Consider the following 23,136-nt stretch of genomic DNA (forward strand, 5'->3'; position numbering starts at 1 on the left):
GTGTCATTAAAAAATCAGAAATAAAACAAAACCTCACTTCCACAAAAAAAACAAAAACCAAAAAAAAAAAAAACATTTTCAATCAAAGAAAAGAAACTCCAAAAAATATATATTAACAAGTTTAGTTGATTGAAAAGCTGTTTTAAAAAAAAAATGAAATCAAGTTCTTTTTAATTGAATGATAAACACAAATCTTAATCCTTATTGATAACAGCCTTTCTTCGTTGCTCTCTTCTCTAATATACTTAGTGTTTGTTGGGTGGCTGAAAAGTTTCAGTTCTTGTTACTGCCTTTGTCAGAATGTCTTTTTAAAGCGGTGTAATGTAGCTGCACGGTGAATGAGGAAGGTATTTGTGGTACTGGCCCTTTAAGAGGTCACGCATGCGCACTTTGGTGAGAAAGTTAAATCCTGAACTTCGAAGCCAGGAAAAAAAAAAAAAAAAAAAAAAAAAAAAAACCCCGAATAAAATAGCAGAGGAAAAACTGTGCTCTGCTAACATGGCATTTCGTCGAAGAAACAAAAGTTACCCGTTTTTCAGCCAGGAATTCCTCATTCAGAACCATGCCGACATCGTCTTCGGTTTGGTCATTTTCATTTTGATTGCACTGATGTTTGAGGTGAGATAAAGTCAGTGATTCTAGCTTTTTTTCCCCTCTCGTCTCTCAGCTGTTCTAACACCGTGTGTGTGTGTGTGTGTGTGTGTTACACTTACAGAGATGAAGCTCTGACATCTTTCTGCTTTACTTGACCGTGTTTATGTAGTTTGGAGATGTTTGTTCTCTTGTACATCCCACTGTTCAGCTGTGGAAAGCTGGAGCTACCTTTTTTTTTTTTTTTTTTGCAGCTTTGAGGCGTTTTGTAAACAATGGAGAATGGGCAAAGTGGCAACTTTATATCCAAACCGATAGTGATAGACATCGTTTCACACAACTTTAGTTTGAGTTTAGTTTGTGTCTATAGTTTCGGTGTCGTTGTCTTAACTTAAAACTGGAAGCGACACTGTGAGAAACTCTTCCGCTACCGTGTCCGCGAAAAACCCTGTGACGCTGCACACGTACGGTATCATTAACGCTTCCATTTTTGACTATATTCGTTAAAAAATTTTTTTTATCGCAAGACACGTATGTGTAAATTGTTACAGGAAATTGAATTTTTTAGCGTTAAAAATAAAAGCTCCGCGGACACTGGTTGAGTTATATCACGCGTCAGCTGTCAGAGGTTTTATTTTGAAAGGTGGAACCGGTACCTGTTTGACTGTTTCTTGCTGACTTGGCGGACGTAGTTTACTGCCACGTCTCAATCTGCTGCTGCTGAGACTCAGTTGGCCTGAAAAACGCTTTGAGTTGCATAAAATGTTTCTTATCAGCACCAAAGTGTTGACTTTATGAGTTTCAGCTGCAGATTAAAGCTCTAGTGTCACTATCTGCGTGTTGGCGTTGGTTTTAGTCACAATAATTCAGCTGTGGTAGAAAATAGATTATATTTTGGTCTGTTTTTTTTCTTATTTAGACTTAAAAAAAAAAAAAAAACATTGGTTTTGTATGTTTAGATTTCAATTTGAGGCTTTGGAGTAGAGCTGACCGATATGGGATTTTTAGGGCAGATGACAATTAGGGATGTCCCGATACAACTTTTTCACTTCCGATACGATACCGATATTGTAGCCTTGCGTACTGGCTGAAACCGATATCGATCCGATACAATATCAGCACGAATCATACATACTTTTATTACTTATTTTGTTGTGTGTTATGTTGGAAAAGGCTTGATCAAGTGATGTTGCTCAAACAGAGAACAATAGCCAGCAACAGTAGGTATGAGGAAAAACTGACCCATTTATTATGAACCAAATGGTTGCATACATTTTATCCTTAATATATAATACCTGCAGCCTAGGTTCCCAAAGTGGGGTATGGGTACCTCCAGGGGTACGCAAATTGTCATGTAAATCATACATAAGGTATGTAAGGCGTTGTGGAAATTGTGTTAAATAATTGCAGGAAAATTGACTTTTTTGAGCCGTTTTAAATTTAAAATGACTGCAGTCACGGGGGGAAAAAAGCATGGGAAAAATGCGATTCTCCAAATATTGTGGAATATACATTGAATTTATGTATTTATATGTCTGAGATATCCTAGCTGATTTACCTACAACTGAATTATTTGGTAATCTGGACATTATTTTAGAAAATAAAAAAGGTTTTTTATACAAAGTCAATTTTATTTTCATAATGTCCTTTTCCACAATGGCCTTTTTGTTTCATAATGTTGTTTTGTAAAATTTTGGAAAATGAATAAAAAGTCATTATTTTAAAAAGTATGACATTGTTAAAATATTCATTATGAAATATTTAATTATAATAAAATAAAAATTATTAGATAGTAAAGAATAATAGAACTTAATTCATAATAATATTATCTTATTTAACAGTTTATATGCCATGTTATGTATTTATCTGTTATTTATCAAACTGGTCTTTATTTCAAAATGTTGTTTTTATTTATTTAATGAAGTGATGATATTGCTTATTTGTCATCCAGAATGTGAGTTTTATGTCTTTAAGCTTAAAAAGCCCACAAATTAACACTTTCTTCAATAAAATAACAGTGTGGACCTTATTAGTTGACTATTTTAGGTCAAGCCTTTTTACAGGCTCACAAATGTCAACTAAGTGAGGAAAATGAATCTACTTAATGTAGCACAGTAAGACGCCAAGCTAGTATTTTTCTTTCGCTGCCCACAGGATAGACAGGAAACAGGCCTGAGTATCATTTCCCACAGGATAACCTTACACAATGTAACAATTTAGAGATCACACCTCTTCTTTTGTGTGTATAGTAACACACTTGTTGTGCTTTTCCACACTATGAATCCATAATGGATAATTGTTGGCGTGACGTAACATTTCCTTTTTGATAATTTAGATTTTCCCTGTGTTTATATTGTAGTTGTAAGATGGTGTTTTCTATGGAGGAAAATAAAATGAATAAATAAATAAACATGGAAAAAATAATTTAAAACAATGTAAAATGTAAAATTAGATACAAATACTTAAATATAAGTGATTTATTATTATTTATTTATTTTTAACTTTTATTAATTTTATCATTTAATCATGGACACACTTAAGAACACCCCCTTCATTTACATTTATATTTATATTTTGTTGCTACCCAAACATGCCAAAATTAAAAATGTATGTTTAAAAGTAAAAATAAAAATATTTTCATGTGTATAAAATAAATTATTACATGATTAAAAGTTAAAGAAAAATGTTTTTTAATTTATGGACAATATTTTTTTTACTTTTGTATTTTTTTCCACTTTATTTGTATTTCATTTTCAAATTTCCTTTTCGTTATTTTCACATTTATTTAGTTATTCAATTATTTTAAATTTTAGTAGGTTTGGTCCTCCATAGATTTCAGGAACCATTCCCAGGATGCATTGCTGTTGGAAAAGCGTTAATTAAATTAAACAGTGTCACTAATTACTCCTCTTGTGATTTTCAGGCGACTGCCAAGATGGCCATATTGTTCATTCAGCCTCAATACAACGTCACAACATTATCACCAGGTAAGAAAAGGATAGCGCCCCATTCACTAAACATATCCCCAATTTAAGGCAACTTATCTTTGTCTTTAAAAAAAATACAATGTTTGTCTCACAGTTTTCTTCTGTTTTTCTGTCGCTGTGCTTAGAGGGCGAGTCGACCTTGTACCATTACGGATGGAAGGATTGTGCCACCATCTTATTTTATCTTTTCATCGCTATCATCCTCCATGCGGTGGTGCAGGAGTATCTACTGGATGTGAGTCCCTGAACGCACCAGTGACAACTTGTCCTGTTTCATTTTAAGAGAGTACAATCAGTAGGTGCTATGCCAGAAACAGACGTTTAGTTGGCAAACATTAATTCCAAACAATCTGATTAATAGGAAAAAAAAGAAAATTAGGGAAGAATTGCCTTTGATTTTTACAAAAACATCAAAGGAAAACCAATTTACCTCACTCATTTAATATGATTATTCACATGGTGGCCCAGTGTTGATATACAGTATATATATATATATATATATATATATACTGGACTGTAAACTTGTAGGACAATGTATTTGTGTGTAGATCTTTGATCCTTGTGTTCACACCTTGATTCAGTTTTTATTGATAGAGAATGTCTTGAAACTAGCAAACGTTATTACTCACATTTTAGAGGAAGATTTTTTTTCCCATCGACTGAGAAAATGTTTTTACTGAGTACGTAAGGCATACTTTAAGATTTTCCTTCCCTAAATCTACATTTCTGAGCAGTATGAATGCTGTAAATGTTGGGCTAAGCTTCCAGTGTCTTTCCTAATGTTGGATTATTATCCCCCACCACAAAGTGTGGAAGGGGTTTATAGGTTTGAGCTCCGTCTGTGCATCCGTCCGAGTTAAAGGGGACAGCTTTTCTCAGAAACCGTTTAAGATAGGATAACCGCATTCGGTGTGTGGCTTCAGGGTATCAATACATTGATGGAGTTCGAAAATGAGAAGTGCGCAAATATTTTTTCTGGAGTTATTGCCCTTGTTCAGTTTTTTTTACTCTGTTCGAGGTATTTTCAAAGGGGACATCTTTTCTTAGAAAACATTTAAGATAGTAGGCAAGGCAAGGCAAATTTATTTGTATAGCGCATTTCATACACAAGGCAACTCAATGTGCTTTACATGATAAAACATTCAACTGTTTAAAATCAATAAGAACATTTAAAATCATCAGGAAAATCAATTCAAATCATCAACAAACACATTACATCAACAACATGATCAAAAATCTCTCTCTCAACCATATGCAGTAGAGAAAAAAAGTGCCTTTAACTTTGATTTAAAAATGTTCACATTAGATGCTGACTTCAGCTCTGCTGGCAGTTTGTTCCACTTCTTTGCAGCATAACAACTAAACGCAGCATCACCACTGTGAGCTCTGGGCTCCACCACCTGACCTGTGTCCATAGATCTGAAAGACCTGCTGGGTTCAGACCTGACTAACATCTCACTGATGTATTCTGGACCAAACCATTCACAGATTAATACACCAGCAGCAGAACTTTAAAGTCTATTCTGAGGCTGACTGGGAGCCAGTGTAAAGACTTTAAAACTGGAGTAATGTGCTCTGACCTCTTTGTTCTGGTTAAGACCCGAGCTGCAGCGTTCTGAACCAGCTGTAGATGTTTGATGCTCTTTTGGGGGATTCCTGTCAGAAGACCATTACAATAGTCCAGTCTGCTGGAGATAAAAGCATGGACCAGTTTCTCCTGATCTTTCTGAGCCATTAAACCTTTCACTCTGGAGATGTTCTTTAGGTGGTAGAAGGCTGTTTTTGTGATAGATTTGATCTGACTGCTGAATGTAAGATCTGAGTCAATCAGAACACCAAGGTTTTTGACTTGGTATTTAGCTTTTAAAGATCGAGACTCAAGATACTTGCTGACAGCAGTCCTCTTTTCCTTGTTACCAAAAACAATCACCTCCGTCTTGTCATGATTTAGTTGAAGGAAGTTTTCACTCATCCAGCAGTTTACTTTTTCTAAACAGTCACACAACACCTCAATGAGACCATAGTCATCTGGGTTCAGTGATAGATATAGTTGTGTCATCTGCGTAGTTCTGATAATTAACCTTACAGTAATATTATATGCTGATGTGATAATATTTTCTTATGTATACATCTAAGTTCTTATATTTAGGATATTTAGGAAAAGGTTGTGAGTTATAATGAGAACCAATCTGGCGGGGGATGTTGATGACTGTCTTCTTGTTTATACGGTTGTTATTAACAGTGCTTCCAATTTCTCAGAATTGAATGTTTTTTTTCCTCCTTGTTGTTGTTGTTGGATAGGTTTCATGCACATCTCTAACATTCATTGGGTTTGTTTTTGATCAACTGGCTTTGTTCCATTAGATTGAAAAATAGAACTATTTCAAGACTCAGCCAGTCAGTTCTGTTCAGTGTTTTGTTTGTGAAAGAGAAAAGCAGCCCTGAAAACATGACTCTTCAGCTCAGCAATAGAAATCTCAGTCTTGCACTGCATTGCATGGATTGGGTGGAAGGTCAAAGTAATCACAATTTAGTGCATAATAAACGGCAGACATGAGAGAAATAGAAAGTATCGGAGATTCCAAGCAAAGTCCAGGAATGAAAAAAAAAAATGTCAACAATGAGAATCAAAGTTGTTTTTCTTGTCAATTCTACTATATGTACAAGACATGTAGAGAATTGAAAATACTTTTACTTACAACATTTTGAAAAACAAAAAATATGCGAAAATGTAGAACAACAACAAGTATTTACAGTTACTGTTTCTGTTAGTGGTGCAACGGATCAAAAAATAATTTTTTGGAACAGCAGAAAAAAATAAAAAAGACGAGACAAATAACTTTGCTCTCCATTTATTTTGTAGAATACATTTTTCTGCTCATTAAATAGAGTACAAACAACATTTAACTTGAGGTGTCATTCCAATGCTTAAATAAAAATTTAATCATATAAAAACAAAATAAAGTGTAACATAAGGCATGACACCGTCATCCTTTAAACAGGTAAGTGTATGTAAAAAAAAAAAAAAAAAAAAAAAATTGAAGCATGACACCTTCTTTTTTTAAACATAGTGAAATCAAAAACTAGTCTATGCTTACATCATCAAAAAAGAATGAAAGAAGGAAAATAAAGCAGATCTGAGTTTATAATTTCAAATTCTTACAATAGTCAAGGATGGCCATCCAGACTAGAGCTGCTATTTATTTAATAATAGCCTTAAAAGACATGGATGGACGGAGGCATAAACATGACGACATTCACACGGAGTTATTACGCACGCGTGCATACGCACACAGCTCTTCCTTTTTTTCTCTCTCCCTCCCTGTGTGTCTGTTTGTCTTTAACTCTCACGCAATCACACATATACACGACCCGGAGCGCGAACCACACATGCGCGGGTACGCTCGCTCTCAGTCATGCGCACACACACGCACAGAGACACGGAGTTATACACACACACACGGACGTCGCAAACAGGACAGGCTTCTTTGAGGCATTACTAATGATGTGCGGATCATTATAAAAAGATTTTTTTTCGTCAGCCAAACCGTGGATCAATGATGATCCGTGACACCGCTAGTTTCTGTAAAGTAAAATTTTTAACTTGTAGCACTTTGGTGTGCAGCCTGAGATCAGAAGTGGCCTATTGTTCAATCACACACAGTCTTCCCCTGAATCACCTTCCCCCGATCTTCTCTGCCTGCTAACATGCACACACATCACACAATCATACATTTAAACAACTTTTTTTTCAGGAATGGAATAAGAATAAAAACCTGACACCCATTTAGTCTGGATCCACCTGCACGCGCATCACATGACCTGTCGTATTCTCCCCACTGTAGAAAGTGAACCGACGTCTTCACCTCTCCAAGAGCAAGAACACAAAGTTCAACGAGTCGGGTCAGCTGTGTGTGTTTCACTTAGTTTCCAGCGTGTGGAGTTTCTACATCCTCGTGACAGTGAGTCACTTTTTTAAAAATGTGTTCAAATCCCAGATCCCACATATGCAGCTGAATGGAAACGTATACATAATTGTTTAGAAGTTTTCTTACCTTTTCTCTTACAGGAAGGATATCTGCTGCATCCCAGCAGCCTTTGGGAAAACTATCCGCACTCACATCTAAGGTAGGAATGTTAGGACACGAATAACACCAGAACTGGAAATAAAGAAGTAGAAAAAAATAAGTAGCTTGATACTGTACATGGGTCATTAACAACTGTAGAGCATAATAATGGAATGAATGAGTGATGAACCACATTTTAAAGAATGTCGTTTTGTAAATAAGTGGGGAAAAAACAGTAGTGCAGTGGTTCCAAACCCTTTTTGGATCGTGACCCCATTTGGATATCAAGAATTTCAGGTGACCTCAAAGACATTTTTTTTTTTTCTAGAATTACTTTTTGATCATGTTTGACCTCAGATATACTGTATATATATTTAACTGAATTTTAGTTGAACTAGTTTCACAAAGTGAATGTTTAGAAATACAATTGTTGAAGATTGTTTTATTTTTTTAAAGAAATAATAATCAGGAAAATCTAAACTCTATTTTGTTTTTTCAGAAATTTCAGGTGACCCCATTTAAACTCCAGACGACATAGGGCTGCTGAATAGATTCATTTCTATAGTTTTTATCATTTACGGTAATATCACACCTGGGGTCAGACCAAGACTGACACATTATTTGTTAATGTTCCACTCGCTCTCTCTAATCGCTGTAGTGCCATTGCGTACCCCAAGGGGTACACATACCCCCATTTAAGAAACACTGCTTTAGAGTATCCAACTCAGCCCGCAGGAGAAAGTAAAAATTACAGACAAAACATAAACATGGTATATTTCAATTGGAGATATATCACCCCCCCCCCCCCCCGAAAAAAAAAAAAACACACAAATTTGCTTGGCTCACAGTTTTCCAATGCTTTATATCACATGATGGCTTTATAAACATTTTAAGCAAATTAAAGCTATGAAAGTGTTACATGATGGCAGTCATTTCTAAACGCAAATTGTTGCGAGAACTCTCAATTTTTCCAAAATCCTACAATTTTCCTCCAAATATCCCACAACATTTTACCAAATAAGTAGAAATTTGACACAAAATCAAGGAAATTTAAACGTAGACCATGCAGGGACAGATATCCGTCAACTTATGCTTGGATATTGTCGGTGCCTTCCATACTTTACATGTCATTTATACCTTGAAGTGCAAATTAGAGCACATCAGTGGTAATATAATATTTAATGTTACTCATTTTCTTCACCTATAGGCCCAATTTGCGGCCCACTTTATATCAAACTGCTTCATATTTGGCCCCTGAACTAAAATCCCTGATCTAGACTGATGGATCACGTTGATTAAAAGATGACAATCCAACAGATAAGACAATGTACATAGTCTTATCTGTATATAGAGCTTTAATCTCCGATTAAAGCTCTTAATCTTTATTAAAAACTACTACGATTTTGTTGGATAACTTTGTTCGCTAAAAAGTTTATAAAGACTAAAATATCCCCATCCTCTTCTGCCCCCTTGATATTTAAATTATATGATCCTACATAGTATAATGTACTATGTGGAGTCATAGAATTTAAATATCTAAAGTTGATATTTGTGGTTGAGTTCCTGTCTAACTAGAAGGACCGTATTAGACGTAGAACTTTGTGCAAATAGACAAAAACATAAATGAAAAGTTTCCAAGTTTAGCTGCATGAGTCGGGACAAAACTCCTTCACAGATCTATTTTACAGAAGAAACTATCATCTAAAGACTATTCTGTGTAATCTAAAGTCTCTCTGTGTATGTGGGTTCAGGTTTCAGGTGAAGTTCTTCTACCTCACTCAGCTGGCCTACTGGCTTCATGCTCTACCGGAGCTCTACTTCCAGAAAGTACGCAAGGTCAGTCGGTGCAGCCTGTGCACGGGAGGATTCTGAAAGTGCTTTAAGGAGTATTTATTATTAGAGGAGTAACGGCTCAGCCCGTTTACAAATAAAGCTTTGTTCATGTTCCAGGAGGAGATATCTCGTCAGCTGCAGTACATCTGCCTCTACCTGCTGCATATTTCTGCAGCTTATTTGTTAAAGTAAGCCGTCTGCAGAATTAACCATTACAGCTAGGGTGAAAACACAAACCCTTACTCTCTTGTTTTCTTTGCAGTTTGACCCGCGTGGGTCTGGTTCTGCTGTTCCTACAGTACGTGTCAGAACTGGGCTTCCACATCGCCCGACTCTTGTACTTCACTGACGAGAGCCATCAAAAAATGTAAGAACTCCCACACCGGTGCGCGCACACCAGAAACGCACTAACTTCACTGTTTCTTATGTCTCAGGTTTGATCTGTGGGCCATCAGCTTTGTGTTTACACGGATGGTCACGCTGACCCTGATGTTTCTGTCCGTGGGCTTCGGGTTGGCTCGGGCTGAGAATCAGGGGCTGGACCTGGAGATGGGAAACTTTAACACTGTACTGATAAGGTGAGGAGCTTGCGTGAAAGCAAAATGGCAGTAACGCCAATCATTGAACAGACTGTGTGATGCATTTTGGCCCAAGTTTCCCGCGTAGTCCTGCAGGCATGACGTCAAATAACGCTGATGCGCGTTCTTCACGGCTTGGAGAGGCGTCCACTCTGCCGGAAATAAAGAAGTAGAAGAAGAAACGACTTGGAGACTGAAAGAAGACAAACGCGATGGACCAAACTACTGTTTGATTTTGCGGCGGCATGTGCAGAGGTCTTGCAGTTAGAGTGCAGATCGGGCCGCATTTTTTCGTCCGAGTCCGACCCGAACCTGACAGTTAACCTAAGTTTTTCCTCTTACAAATGACATATATACGTTTGTTTTAGTGGTAAGCCTGCTTTTATTAACCAAACAACTGTTAATGTCAACAGAAGAGATCAGAGCACGGTAGGGCTGAACGATTTTGGAAAATAATCTAATTGCGATTTTTTTTTTTTTTCCCCGCAATATTGCGATTTAATATGTGATTCTTTTTTCAAGGGCATTTCATGTATTTTTCAATTAACACAAGCAATAAATCTGTTTCATAATAAACAATTTCAGATTTATTTAAACTTTAAATAAATATAAAATATACATTTTAAAGCACAGATTTCAACAATAAAGCAAACAAATCTGCGGCTTTACCTCTTCAACATATCTAACTAACTTTATGAAACATGTGGACTGCACTTCTTAAACACTCTCTGAAGTTAACAGGACAGTACAAGACGGGACAAGAAAAAATAAATAACTTAAAGGAAAAAAAAAATTGCAGCTTTTGCGATTAGAAAATTGCATTTTTTGATATCGCGATAATATCGCAAATGCAGATAATCGGTCAGCCTTAGCGCATGGGGTAACAAGTGAACGTCAAACACAAACAGTTGCGCAGTGCACACAAAAGACCCAGTGGATCAATGTATCAAAACTAAGGATAATCCACGTTCTTGTGCAGAATAATGATTGTATCAACGTTGGACGGCTCTGTTTGATGGTCGTGCCTGCGGCGCTGAAGCTGCGCTCACTGCTACATCTGCAGGAATTAAAACACTGCCACGCGCAAGGACAATATGTGACAAAACCCGACCACCAGTTCCATATCTGGCTGATGACTGCAGTCTGTCATGCACTATGGACACTTATTTCTTGATCCCGCCCTATTCTCTTTTAATTTCAACAATATACTGCAACGGTATTAACAATACAGTCTGAATCCACCAGAGGCTTGCAAGAAATTGTCCATTTTATGATTTATCTTAAGGTTACACTAGATTTGAATCAAAGATGTAAAAGGTTGACATTGCCATCCGTCGACGGAACTCCACATCCCACAATGCAATGTTCAACAAATGGAGTGTTCATGGTGGACACCTTTGCTGCAGTTAGAGACTAATCCCGTCTCCTCGGGCTCCTGCAGGATGACGGTTCTGCTGCTGGTGTGTTTGACCCAGTCGTGGCTACTGTGGAAGTTTATTCGTTTCCAGCTGAGGTGTTGGAGGGAGTTCAGACACGAGCAGGCTGTGCGCAAGAGGACCGCTGCAAAGCAGACCCTGCGGCCTCTAAAAAGAGACTCACGTGAGATGAAACACATATTCAAACATGTTCTATGACTGATATGCAACATAGTCATAACAGTCTAGAAATGTGATCTGGAATTTCTTTTATTTTGTGTAAAACCTACATCCTGTGTTTCTACTTTTCAGTTGCGCACCATGAAAACGGAGTTCTCAAAGCTGAGAACGGAGCGTCTCCAAGAACAAAAAAGCTGAAGTCCCCCTAACAGCTGGCCACAGACGTCTCTAGGATTTCCCATCAGCACCACGAGTGAAGCCGTTAGCAGAACTTCTCTCCGAGTACGAGCTGAGATACGAGAGGGACTCGAGTCTGATGAGCTCCGAACGCCGGAACATGAAATCAGAGGAAACACCACGAGCCCTACAGACATGTATTCTTCTCTTCATATCAGTATTTTTATACATCCACGCAGCATGCAGTCTCACCCTGAGGCACACCATTTTTTTTACCCAGTGATTTAAAAAGGTGAACACAGTGCACGGCACACGTCGGCGTTAGTTCATGTTGAATCTGTCGATGCATAATAACCTCATACATAAGTACTGTATCAGTTGTAGTGCTGTCACATATTGCAGCTCTTGCTGTTGAGCCAAATTTTCCTTTTTTTTTTACGTTTGTTCCATTGGAGCAGGAAAGCATTACTGTCGCTATGACACCACATGGCCTTACTGTTTAAATTCTGACAACAAATATACATGTTGGATATTACCATAAATGTCATTTCATGCCTTTTCCTTCTTCTTTTGTTAAATGTCTTTAATAAAATCCAAGTTTCTCATACATTCCTTTGAATTTGGTGATTTTGTTTGTTTTTTTTGCTTCCTCGTAAATCTAGTTTGGCCAAATGTTTGCGTTATCGTAGATGTGTTATCAGTTTACAGGGGTACGTTAGTTTACCCATAAAATGAAAATTAGACCGAAATGCTTTTGAAAAATTAAAACTGAATTTTTTAACATTTATTTCCTTATTTGAATCAATTTATAGGGTTATGTTGGTGCGTATTTTTGTAAATGATTCAATAAGAAGGGATCTATGTGTTAAACATACTCGTTATAAGCAGAAACCTTAGACTGAGTAAGAATTTATAGCAATTTCTAATGGATCGATAAAAGATTGAATAAGAACATAAATATATTAATGGACAAAAACTAAGGTTAAATTGTTTACTGTCAAAATCTGACATGGGAAATTGGTGGCCCTCGGTCTAATTTAGTATGGCCCCCAAAGTCCATGCACAAAGTGACCATACAGAATGTCAGAAACACACTCAAAATAACAAAAATACATTTAATGACAAAATATAAAGAAAACGACAATGAAAATACACAGAATGACACAAAAAATAACAAATAGAATGACAAAAAAATGACAATGACAGAAAATTGTACAAAAACAAAAGAAATGACAGATACACAAAACAACAAAAAATAAACTAAAAATACTCAAAATAACCATTAAAAAATGCATGCAATGACAAAAATATACAAAATAACAAAAAAAAAAAAAACGCAGAAAAGTATTCAGAACAAAAACTATAGACCAAATTTGACCAAATGACAACACGCAAAACAACAAAAAATGACAAACCTTTTATTTCCTGTATTAATTAACTTCCATCCATCCATTTTCATACCCGCTTATTCCCGTTTATCAGGGTCGCGGGGGTCTGCCGGTGCCAATCTCCGGCTCTCATAGGGCGCTGGGCGGGGGTACACCCTGGACAGGGCGCTAGTCCATCACAGGGCAACACAGACAGACTCCTATGGGCAATTTAGAGACTCCAATCAACCTTACAGTCATGCTTTTGGATTGTGGGAGGAAGCCGGAGTACCCGGAGGAAACCCACGCAGCACGGGGAGAACATGCAAATTCCACACAGAAAGGACCCAAGTGTCCACCAGGACCCAGGACCTTCTTGCTGTGAGGCGGACGTGCTAACCACTAAGCCACCGTGCGCCTGTATTAATTAACTTAATTTATTAATTAATTACTCAGCTTGGTTATTATTCTAAATGCTGACATGAAAGTTGATGATGTGGCCCTTGGAAAACACAGTTTTGTGCCCCTCGTTGTGATAAAAGTTATTTCTGGTCAATGTGAACATTTGATACTTTAGCAAACTCTATATGATTTTTTCATGCTTTTTCCAAATCCAAAAAATAAAAAGGGGGAATCTGTGGTACATGTTTGCTTTATTTTTTATTTTTTAGTTTACATTAGATTGAGCTTCATCATTGACATCATCTGGCTGAATATTTGCTGTCTGCACACAGAGCTTCATTCGCAAAGAATCCAGAGTCTGAGATGGTATCTGGCCAGCGATGGACTCCAGATATGAAAGAACGTAGCTGTCAGCATCAGTCAGCACGAAGCGATGGCCAAAAACTACGAAGAGAAATGCAGAAAGTGTTGATTATTAGTATGTAATATCCCTAACGTCAGCATTAATGTAAGCTGATACCTTCCACTCTGGCTCCAATAGCAAAGTCTGCTGGTGAGTAAAACTCTGGATGATCCACGGTACTGCCGGGTTTGGGGACGCGGGTTTTTTCCAGAAACTTTCCGGCGATGATTCCAGAGTTGTGAGCGGGCTTTTCAAAGATGGTCATCATGTCATCAGACAGAGAGTAGGAGATGACGAAACGTCTGACATCGTCCACAGGATCCTGGGATTCCTGGAGGGACACCACAGAATGTCAGAAATGATGCTTCAATGTGTTTGATTCAATGCTATACAAAACATTAGCCTTAGACTTAGCGAGGAACAGCAACAGAATGTTATCTATGAATCCCAGTTCCATATGTTTGCTGAGTATTTAGTCTTTAATGTTTCCTGACTAAATATACTTCTATAGTATTTATCATTTCTGTTCTGGTGTGGGACTAAGACTGACCCTTGTGTTTTCATTTTATGTTCTAATCAAGAGCGTTTTCATCATCATTATTATGGTTATCATTTTTAACTAGGGATGTAACGATTCACTCAACTCCCGATACGATTCGATTCACGATACTGGGTTCACGATACGATTCTCTCACGATTTATTTTACAAAATGGGACTGTAGACAAATGATGACTGAAAAATATTCCTTTCTTTTTTGGGGAGAAAAAATTGAAAATACTGTATTATTTTCCTTTTATTTTTAATTGTCAAAAGAATCCCTTGATAAACTATTCAAAACAATGCAATTTAACTAAAAATAAATCTTGAATGAAATAAATAAAGGAATAATACAAATGAAGAAGCTTATTAATTTCAATTCTGGTTCTATAGTAAACAATACAAAACTGCATAATAGTTCTTTTTCTTTTTAAGTGCAACTGAAACTGTATTTTATGCCTTAACAATTGGACTTTAAAAGAAAAAGAAAACCGTCATTGCACTGATTTACGTCAGATATTTGTTTGGACCAGCAGAGGGCGCTGGTAACCCAGTGGTCGGTTGGCATGCAGCTAATGTAGCAGTGAAGGAGAGATGCTATGCTAGCGGACAGAGATAATAGAAAAACGTGACTTTTACAGATATTCACGTAATATTACAGATATTCTTTCGGTGCTAAAGGGGCAAGGAATAATTTATTAACATGTAACATTAACATGTAAGAGTAGAAAGCGGCCAAAAAGAAAATAGTAGCAGATTCCGCCCGCCGGTACACTGCTGGACAAGAGAAGGGATAAATATATAGCGCCCTCTGCTGTTTAAAAAAAGTACTGCGATTCACTTTTCAAAGTATCGATGTCAATCGTGATACCTATGAATTGATTTTTAACTGCCTTACGATTAATCGTTACATCCCTATTTTTAACTGAAACTTAACACAAAACCCCATATTTTTAACATTTTCTTTTGTTAATTTTCCACTCTCTCTCTCTCTCTCTCTCTCTCTCTCTCTCGATCTAAAGGACCATGCTTTCATACATTTCTTTCCTCCATTTTCCCGTGATCGTGGGTTAATGATCTCGAGACAACGAAACAATGAATGATTGCAGGAAACATCATTCAGTGTAACAACGTCAGAGGAGCAGCAGCACGTAGATCACCACATCAGGACTTCAGTAAGAACCCAAACAATGACTCGTTCTAACCGTTATGAAATACAGTAGCCAATGAGCTGCAAGCTTTCTCACCAGACGGGCAATGTAGCGCAAAACTTTCTGCGCGTTCTCTTGCATCTTCAGCACGTTCTTTTTGGGAGGCTGTGGAACCAGACGCAGACAGTTCTGAAGTGAATCTTCCAGGGAACCGTAACCATTGTACGGAGGAATTTCCTGTCAATATAAACATAACAGCGGATGTGATCAAAGTCGCAACAATTCTCTATATGACAGAAATAAAATCACTTTTTCTTACCGGCTTTGGTTTTTCAATGACGTTTGCAGGAAGTTCAATTGGATTCATTTCTATCTCTGGATAGTTCTTCTGGTAATAATCTTTGGTGAAAGCGTCACAGTCGTACAGCAAGAACTGGTGACCCAACAAGCTGACGCTTTGACCCAGACTGAAGTCTTTAGGGGAGAAATACTCTTCCACCTCTTCGTGAGAGAACTCCATCACACAGCTGGGAAAGGTCTCTGCAATGGTCACGGGCACAACGTCAGCATTTCCGCTGCGTTTAAAGCAACTTGTCGCACTAGAGAAACGCTAGAATTCAAACAGCGAGTGAGCGTTGCTTCACACCTGCTTTCATTTTCTTGGGGATCCTGGTTTTTTGCAACAGAACAGAGACTGGATCCCGGCCGCTGTTGGGTTTAGGAGCCTCTCTGATCTCCACCGTGTCATCGATCAGGTAATACAGGATGCTAACCAGCCTGGTCTCACACGACTCATCCCATTGGGCGAAAAAACGCAGTACCTTAGCCAAAGGAGGAGTTAGAAAAAAACGGTAATTTTTTAACAGCACGTGTCCTAATGAAGACCAGGTTTCAGACCCGCTTGTTCCTGTTTTGTCAGTGGGGGTCTGCCGGTGCCTATCTCCATCTCACAATGGGCCCGAGGTGGGGGTACACCCTGGACAGGGCGCCAGTCCATCGCAGGGCAACACACAGACAGACAACCACTGATATTCAATTTAGAGACTCCAATCAGTCACGTTTTTTTTGGATTGTGGGAGAAAGCCGGAGGACCTGGAGGAAACCCACACAGCACAGGGAGAACAGGCAAACTCCACACAGGCAGAACACAAGTGTCCTGAACCCAGAACCTTCTTGCTGTGAGGCAGACGTGCTAACCACTAATCCACCCTAGTGAGAACACATGACACATGTTTTTAAATTGCTGCATTGGCTCTCTGTGTGTTTCAGGATCAGTTTTAAGGTTCCCTTACTGGTTTTTAAGTGTCTTACTGGTTTTGGGCCTTCTGATCTTTCAGAACTACTTTTACTCTATGAACCATCCCAGGCCCTGAGGTTCTCTGGTGCTGATCTTCTAATAATACCTACAGTCGGGACACGCACACACAGTAAAATGTCATTCCAGTTTCAAGGCCTCCGTCTGTAGAACAGTTCATGTTTTTAAGAACAGGTTTAATTTAGCTTTTAGATAATTATTTATTGCTTTTTACGATTCTTGTCTTTTATGTTGTTTTTATAGTGTACTATCCCAATGTTTTCTCCTTATTTTAACCTGTATGCAGTGGACGGGGGTTTGTTCAGGATGTTTTATTCACTTTAACTTTGTAAAAACACTTTGAGCTGCAATTTTCTTTGTATGAGAAGGTGCTTTTCTATGAATAAAGATTGATCTGATTTGATAAGTGTGAATGTGAAACAATCTAGCAGGTGGGTTGATCTGTACGACGACACCCTTTATATAACATGCACAAGAGTAAAAGTAGCACAGGCACGGAGAGACGATCCAAACTGAACACAAAAAAGAATCGCATTTTCCCACCAGACCAGGGTCGTCACGCTCGTTTTAGTTCAGGGGCCAAATCCAGAGCAGCTTGATCTCAAGAGGGCCACAGATTTTATTATTGTGCTCTAGTTTACACTTGTACGTATACATAAAATACTAAATATGGAAGAAACCGACCGTATCCAAGCAATAAGGGACAGATATCAGTCGCAACAGGATCTTCACTTTAAGTTTTTTCAATTTTGTGACCAATTTTTATTTAATAAAAGGAAATGTCATGTAATAATTCAAGGAAAATTGAAGGGTTTTGTAAGAATTTTGAGTTTTTCCAACAGTTGAACATTAAATATGACTGGAATTGTGCAATGATATAAGCACCAGGAAAACTGTTTTGTTTTTTTTTTTATTTTTCTCCAGTAATTGGATGCTCCAAAGGGTCAGATTTTTCGTGAGGCATTTCAATACCGGCCGTACACTGATCCATCAACCTGCAAACATGAACACAATATAAATAATTAGAGATGTCCCGACACATCCATGGTTTGTGCAAACATCTTCTTCTGGAGGGAAGAATCCTGTTTATTTGCCTTGACAGTTCAAACGTAGCACATCATATCATACTTCTCACTTGTGCTCTGCTATACAGTTTTCACATTCAACAAAATAAAAGTCAAAATACGATTTTGTGTTGTTTTACCTTCGGGTCCATGGTGAGGAACTTTTTGACTTGCTCAGACTTTGGAGGTGCGTTGTGGTAAGTGATGGGAGGTTTCTGGCGCTGTTCGTTGTAGGGGTCTAATGGAATCTGCTCAGGCTCATTTAAAACAATCCCTCCTCTTATCAGGAAGTCCTGTATGATGAGTGGGAAGCACAAATGATCACATGTACACTTATAGCTTATTGTAGATAGAAACAGTTTCCAGGTTGGTGACACCTACCTCTGTAAATTCATCACACCCAGTGATCCGATACAGGACTCCGAACACCACCAGGTCCATACCAACGTTTAAGTCCTTCCACAGGTAATTCCGTCCGGATGTACTTTTAGGAAAGTGTTGACGCTTGACTCGCTTTCCTTGTGGAATCCCAGAGTTCTCGGTTTTGGGTTCCGTGATGCTCATGGTGTCATTCTCAAGGTAGTAGTAGATGATAACGGGACGCACACGGTACTCCTCCTCCAGGGAATAGAGAATCTTCTCCGAAAAGTACGCAAAGAAACGCAGCACCTACAGGAGAAACCATGGAGTCAATGACATGAAGTTGAAAAGATGAATGGTTTGAAGCATGGGTTCTCAACTTTTTCAGCCCACGACCCCCAAAATAAAGATGCCAGAGACCGGGGACCCCCACTGTACTGAAAACAGACATGTGTACATCTATAAAGGGGAATAAAGGGGAGAGCTTGGTCCATTGTTCTATGAATCTGTGATAACCACATGTATTTATTGATCTGAATAATATCCACGGTTATCCAGGAACTTTATATTATTTTGTCCATATAGTATATAGTCATCTTAAAGATGTAAATACTTGTTTTAATCAGATAGAAAATGGGTTAAAAGGGACCAAAAATGCTGGAAATTGGATTTTAATAACCACAGAAATGGGTTTAAAGTTACAAATCAGTGAAGCCAGAAAACAAACAGGAAAAATGATGAAAAAAAAGGGTTTAAAGTGTCAATATTGGCTTAAAAGTGACAGAAATAGGGGAAAAAGGGGGGGTTGGGGTAATGTCATTTAAAAAGTAGGAACATTTAGTTTAAACTGGCAAATAATGGGCACGACAAATCGTGAATGTGGTTAAATTGGTCAACAATAAAGCATGAAATATGGTGAAAAGAGGTGACAATAATAGGTCAACATATGCAACGTTAGGTGGGAAAAGAGGTCGAAAGGGTTTATAAGAGCTGAAAATGGAGGAAATTTGATGGCGAAGTGGCAGTAATGGGAGCAATGTAGCAAAAATGCATTAAAGGGCGCAAAAATATGGCCATAAAAAGTGATGAAAATACATTAAAATATGGCAAGTTTGGGCTAGATGCGGAAAAAGGGTAAATAAAAGCAAAAACGGGCTCAAATTGTTTGTTTCTACCAGTGTCTCGCGACTCCAAATAGGGTCCCGACCCTGAGGTTGAGAACCCCTGGTTTAAAATAAACGTGTTACAAACCTTCTTGTCCAGGGCCACGTAAGCTGGAGTAAACCTTTCATGCACCCTGTGGTCCACGGTGGGATAAGTGAGTTGATGCACATCTAGGGGTAACTCGTCTATGCTGTCCTGTGTCAGCTGGTCTGATATGAGACGATCGTGTCCAATGCCTATGGTGGGGCGACGGGGGAAAGCGACCCCATTTCTGTAGCCCAGAGTCTGGGGTCGGTGGAAGGCCGACTTCTGTAAAATACACGAGAAAACAAACCTCAATTTAGATTTGACACAGTTGTTTCTATTTCTGATTATTAATATCTTCTGATTTTATCTGTATTTCTTTGGAATCAACTATTTATTTTTTTTTTTTAATATTTAATAACTATAGTGTTGACTAGGCATTTTCTTTGCACAGTTACAGTAGTTACATGCCAAAAACAACACTTTCCTGATTACTGTGTCATGATGAAGTGCATGGATGGGAAAATACATTGTGAAAATTGAAAATGGAAAAAGTGGCATAACTCAAAAAGTTGAAACAATACAAAGCATGCGATCCAGAAATGATCTGCACATTTTGATACTTTACTTGTTCAAATCGGTTGAAAACTGTGCGACGCGTTATAGTAAAATGGAAAAAAAATAAAGATGATAAATAACAACACTGAGTGAAAAATAAAAATATGACTAAATCAAGAAGTCGTTCCAAAGACAGATTTCCAATAATCAGGTTTAAATTGGATAAAAATGTAACATTAGTTCAAAAACATTAATAACTCATTCAAAAAGTGTGAAAAACACGGCTTTGTTTTTAAATATCTAATGTTATAAATGAAAAATTTTGCCATTTTTTATTCCTTTATTTTCTAAACCAAACTCCATCCTGACCCACAAATTCTGTAATGAAATTCAAGACTGTGTTTGTTCACATTAAAAAATAAAAGTGCTCAACAGCCTTATTATATGAATATCACAACATAAATAATAATAATAATAATAATAATAATAATAATAATAATAATAATAATAATAATAATAATAATAATAAAAAATAATAAATAATAAATACACACATTACTCTAATCCACTGATTCTCAGACTGTGGTACGCGTATCACTAGTGGTACGGTAATGTTACAGTGGCCAACAATATTAAATATACTTGTTGAATAAAACCTTTTCCTTGTTTTTAATAAATACTTAGTCCTACTACGCTACTGTATTTTAATGTTGGTCATTCTGGTGCTATTTGGTCTAAAAAGTTTGAGAACCAGTGCTTTAATCAATATAAAACTTTTGACATTAACAGAAAATATCATACTAACACTATTTAACACTTAAAAATAGGGAAATACAAATAGCTTTTTACACACTCAGTATTTCAGGCTTAAAACATGAAAACATATTGTGTTTCTTTATTATGACAATTGTTAAGACGCCTGCCTTTTAATGCAAACAATAAAGTAATAAATAAAAACTAAATGATAATCATCATTGTGAGGGTAAGTGATCCAACCAAAGGAATTTAAACATTATATCTGGAGTACAAAATTAATAATAATGATTTAACACGCACAAAAAAAGCCTCTAAATTAGTTATAATATATATATATAGAGAGAGAAAATTAAAATAAATACGTCTTACCGTTTGGTCCCTGAACGTGTATCCAGGCAACAGTGGCAGCCCGTGGTTGCTCTCGTGCCAAGACATTTGAATTAAACGCGTTAATCTATGTATTTCCTTGCTTTAAAAAACTAAAATGTTGACCACAGATGTTTGTGTAAAGTTCTAATCAGAACACTGAGCTGTGAGGCTTCGACGTGCACGATTTTCTAAGGAACAGTTCGGTATGCGGTAACCATGGAAACCCAAACAAAAGTTTAGTGACGACAGAGTAGCCACGTCATACATACGGTAAAAAAAATTAAAAAAAAGGCTACGTCACACATTAGCCAACAAGTTAATGAGAGTATTATTGTGTTAATAATTTATTGGTGTGGCTCTAAATTATTATTATTATTATTATTATTAATATATAATATCCACAAAAAGCAAAACAGTGGATGAAAACGTCCAGTTATAGAAACATAGCCTAGATCTACCACTAGGGGGCCCCCTAAGACAGTACATAAGAACACCATAATAAAAATAATAATAATTAAAAAAAAACACATGTAAAGCCACATTCACTCTGATTATCAAGTCAACATTTTTTAAACAACTTACAAAACAACAATGGAAGGACTTTGAAAGGAATCTGGAGAACATGTAAAGTCCACTATTAAATAATTGGGTGCAATGAATCAAATCCTTGTATTTAAATGAGAGGCCCCATTACTTACCCCAAAGGTAGAGTTATGGTCCTCAAGCCACGTTTTGAAGGTCATGGTTTTGTCAGACACCTGCAAAAACTCAGAACATCTGTTGATCTAATTTTTTTTTATTTATTATTCAGAAATACCTCTGTACACTGACTTTATGCCTCATTCTCCTGAAAAAAATAATAAAATAAACATCTTATTTTGTGAGATATTTAGAATAATTATGGATTCATCAGTAGCGTTTAAATGCATACGGTGATTTATTTATTTATTTTTTTTAAGAATTTAAGAACAACTTTTGTCAAGATTTGAGATTTTTTCACAAATCTACCTCCATAATGTGCAACTATGGAGGTAGATTTGTGCATTTATTATTAAATTAAAAAAAACCTTTTTAAAGAAAAAAACATTTGAGACCCTAATAATTGCATTTTAACACTTTTTTCTTTGACTGAAAATGTGTTTTTTTTTTTTTTAAATTGAAGAGATTTTTTTGGGGATTGAAAAATAATGACACAAATCTACCTCCATGGTGGCAGACGATCAGATGTCTTTTTAAGTGTTTTCTTACATTGATACCTTGGTCACTTTGCATCTCTAAAGGTTGAAAACAACAATAACAAACAAAATGCCAGAGGCACATTTCATTTTGAACAGTTTATTCCAAGCACAGAAGTCATATTTGGTCTTGTGTTTATAGTTGTTGGCACTTTAAAAAAAAAAAAAAACCCAACTCTGCAGAGCGTTGGTTCGACCCCCTATGGTCCCACGTTCTCTTCTCTTAAAGTCACGACAACGCCACACTTTTAATGCTTAGTTAAGCTGGATTAGCTTATATTAACAAACAGCATCGTTTAAAAAAAAAAACTAAAAACTTGTTCTCAGTGCTGTATCCTTCTTCAGATGTCCATGAGGACTGATTCCCACAAGCATCTGTTTAGCACGTTGACACCAGGCTGTGTGAAGTTAACCTTATAATGAATGAATAGCATAAAAAACACACACATGGAGCTAAAAACCAATGAGCATATCCTGGTAAACCTATATTTCTCTCTCTGTGTGTGTGTGTGTGTGTGTGTGTGTTAGGAAAAATAGCAAGTGCAATGTTTACTGAAGACATTCAGGTTTTAAACACGCTAATTTTTAGCATCGTAACAGTT

The 23,136-nt window shown here is 37.1% G+C and overlaps 2 protein-coding genes across 2 annotated transcripts; one reads left to right on the plus strand and one right to left on the minus strand.

The window, feature by feature from the left end:
• Positions 1 to 460: 460 nt before the first annotated feature.
• tram2 (translocation associated membrane protein 2) lies at positions 461 to 12,435 on the plus strand. The gene is made up of 11 exons (XM_028440115.1): positions 461 to 618; positions 3,515 to 3,578; positions 3,704 to 3,813; positions 7,424 to 7,540; positions 7,648 to 7,706; positions 9,397 to 9,481; positions 9,596 to 9,666; positions 9,741 to 9,845; positions 9,913 to 10,056; positions 11,498 to 11,655; positions 11,784 to 12,435. Exons 1-11 carry the CDS (start codon positions 499 to 501, stop codon positions 11,858 to 11,860), a joined length of 1,110 nt encoding a protein of 369 aa, XP_028295916.1. The 5' UTR covers positions 461 to 498; the 3' UTR covers positions 11,861 to 12,435.
• A 1,238-nt stretch (positions 12,436 to 13,673) lies between these two features.
• Positions 13,674 to 21,517, minus strand: efhc1 (EF-hand domain (C-terminal) containing 1). Its single transcript, XM_028439721.1, has 9 exons — positions 21,300 to 21,517; positions 19,680 to 19,901; positions 18,450 to 18,737; positions 18,209 to 18,361; positions 16,336 to 16,510; positions 16,009 to 16,229; positions 15,786 to 15,926; positions 14,118 to 14,331; positions 13,674 to 14,041 (listed from the first exon to the last, which is right to left on the minus strand). The coding sequence occupies exons 1-9, from the start codon at positions 21,363 to 21,365 to the stop codon at positions 13,863 to 13,865; spliced, it is 1,659 nt and encodes a 552-aa protein (XP_028295522.1). The 5' UTR covers positions 21,366 to 21,517; the 3' UTR covers positions 13,674 to 13,862.
• Between the last annotated feature and the right edge of the window lie 1,619 nt (positions 21,518 to 23,136).

Source organism: Gouania willdenowi, chromosome 24 (genome assembly GCF_900634775.1).
Source record: "Gouania willdenowi chromosome 24, fGouWil2.1, whole genome shotgun sequence".
NCBI lineage: Eukaryota > Metazoa > Chordata > Actinopteri > Blenniiformes > Gobiesocidae > Gouania > Gouania willdenowi.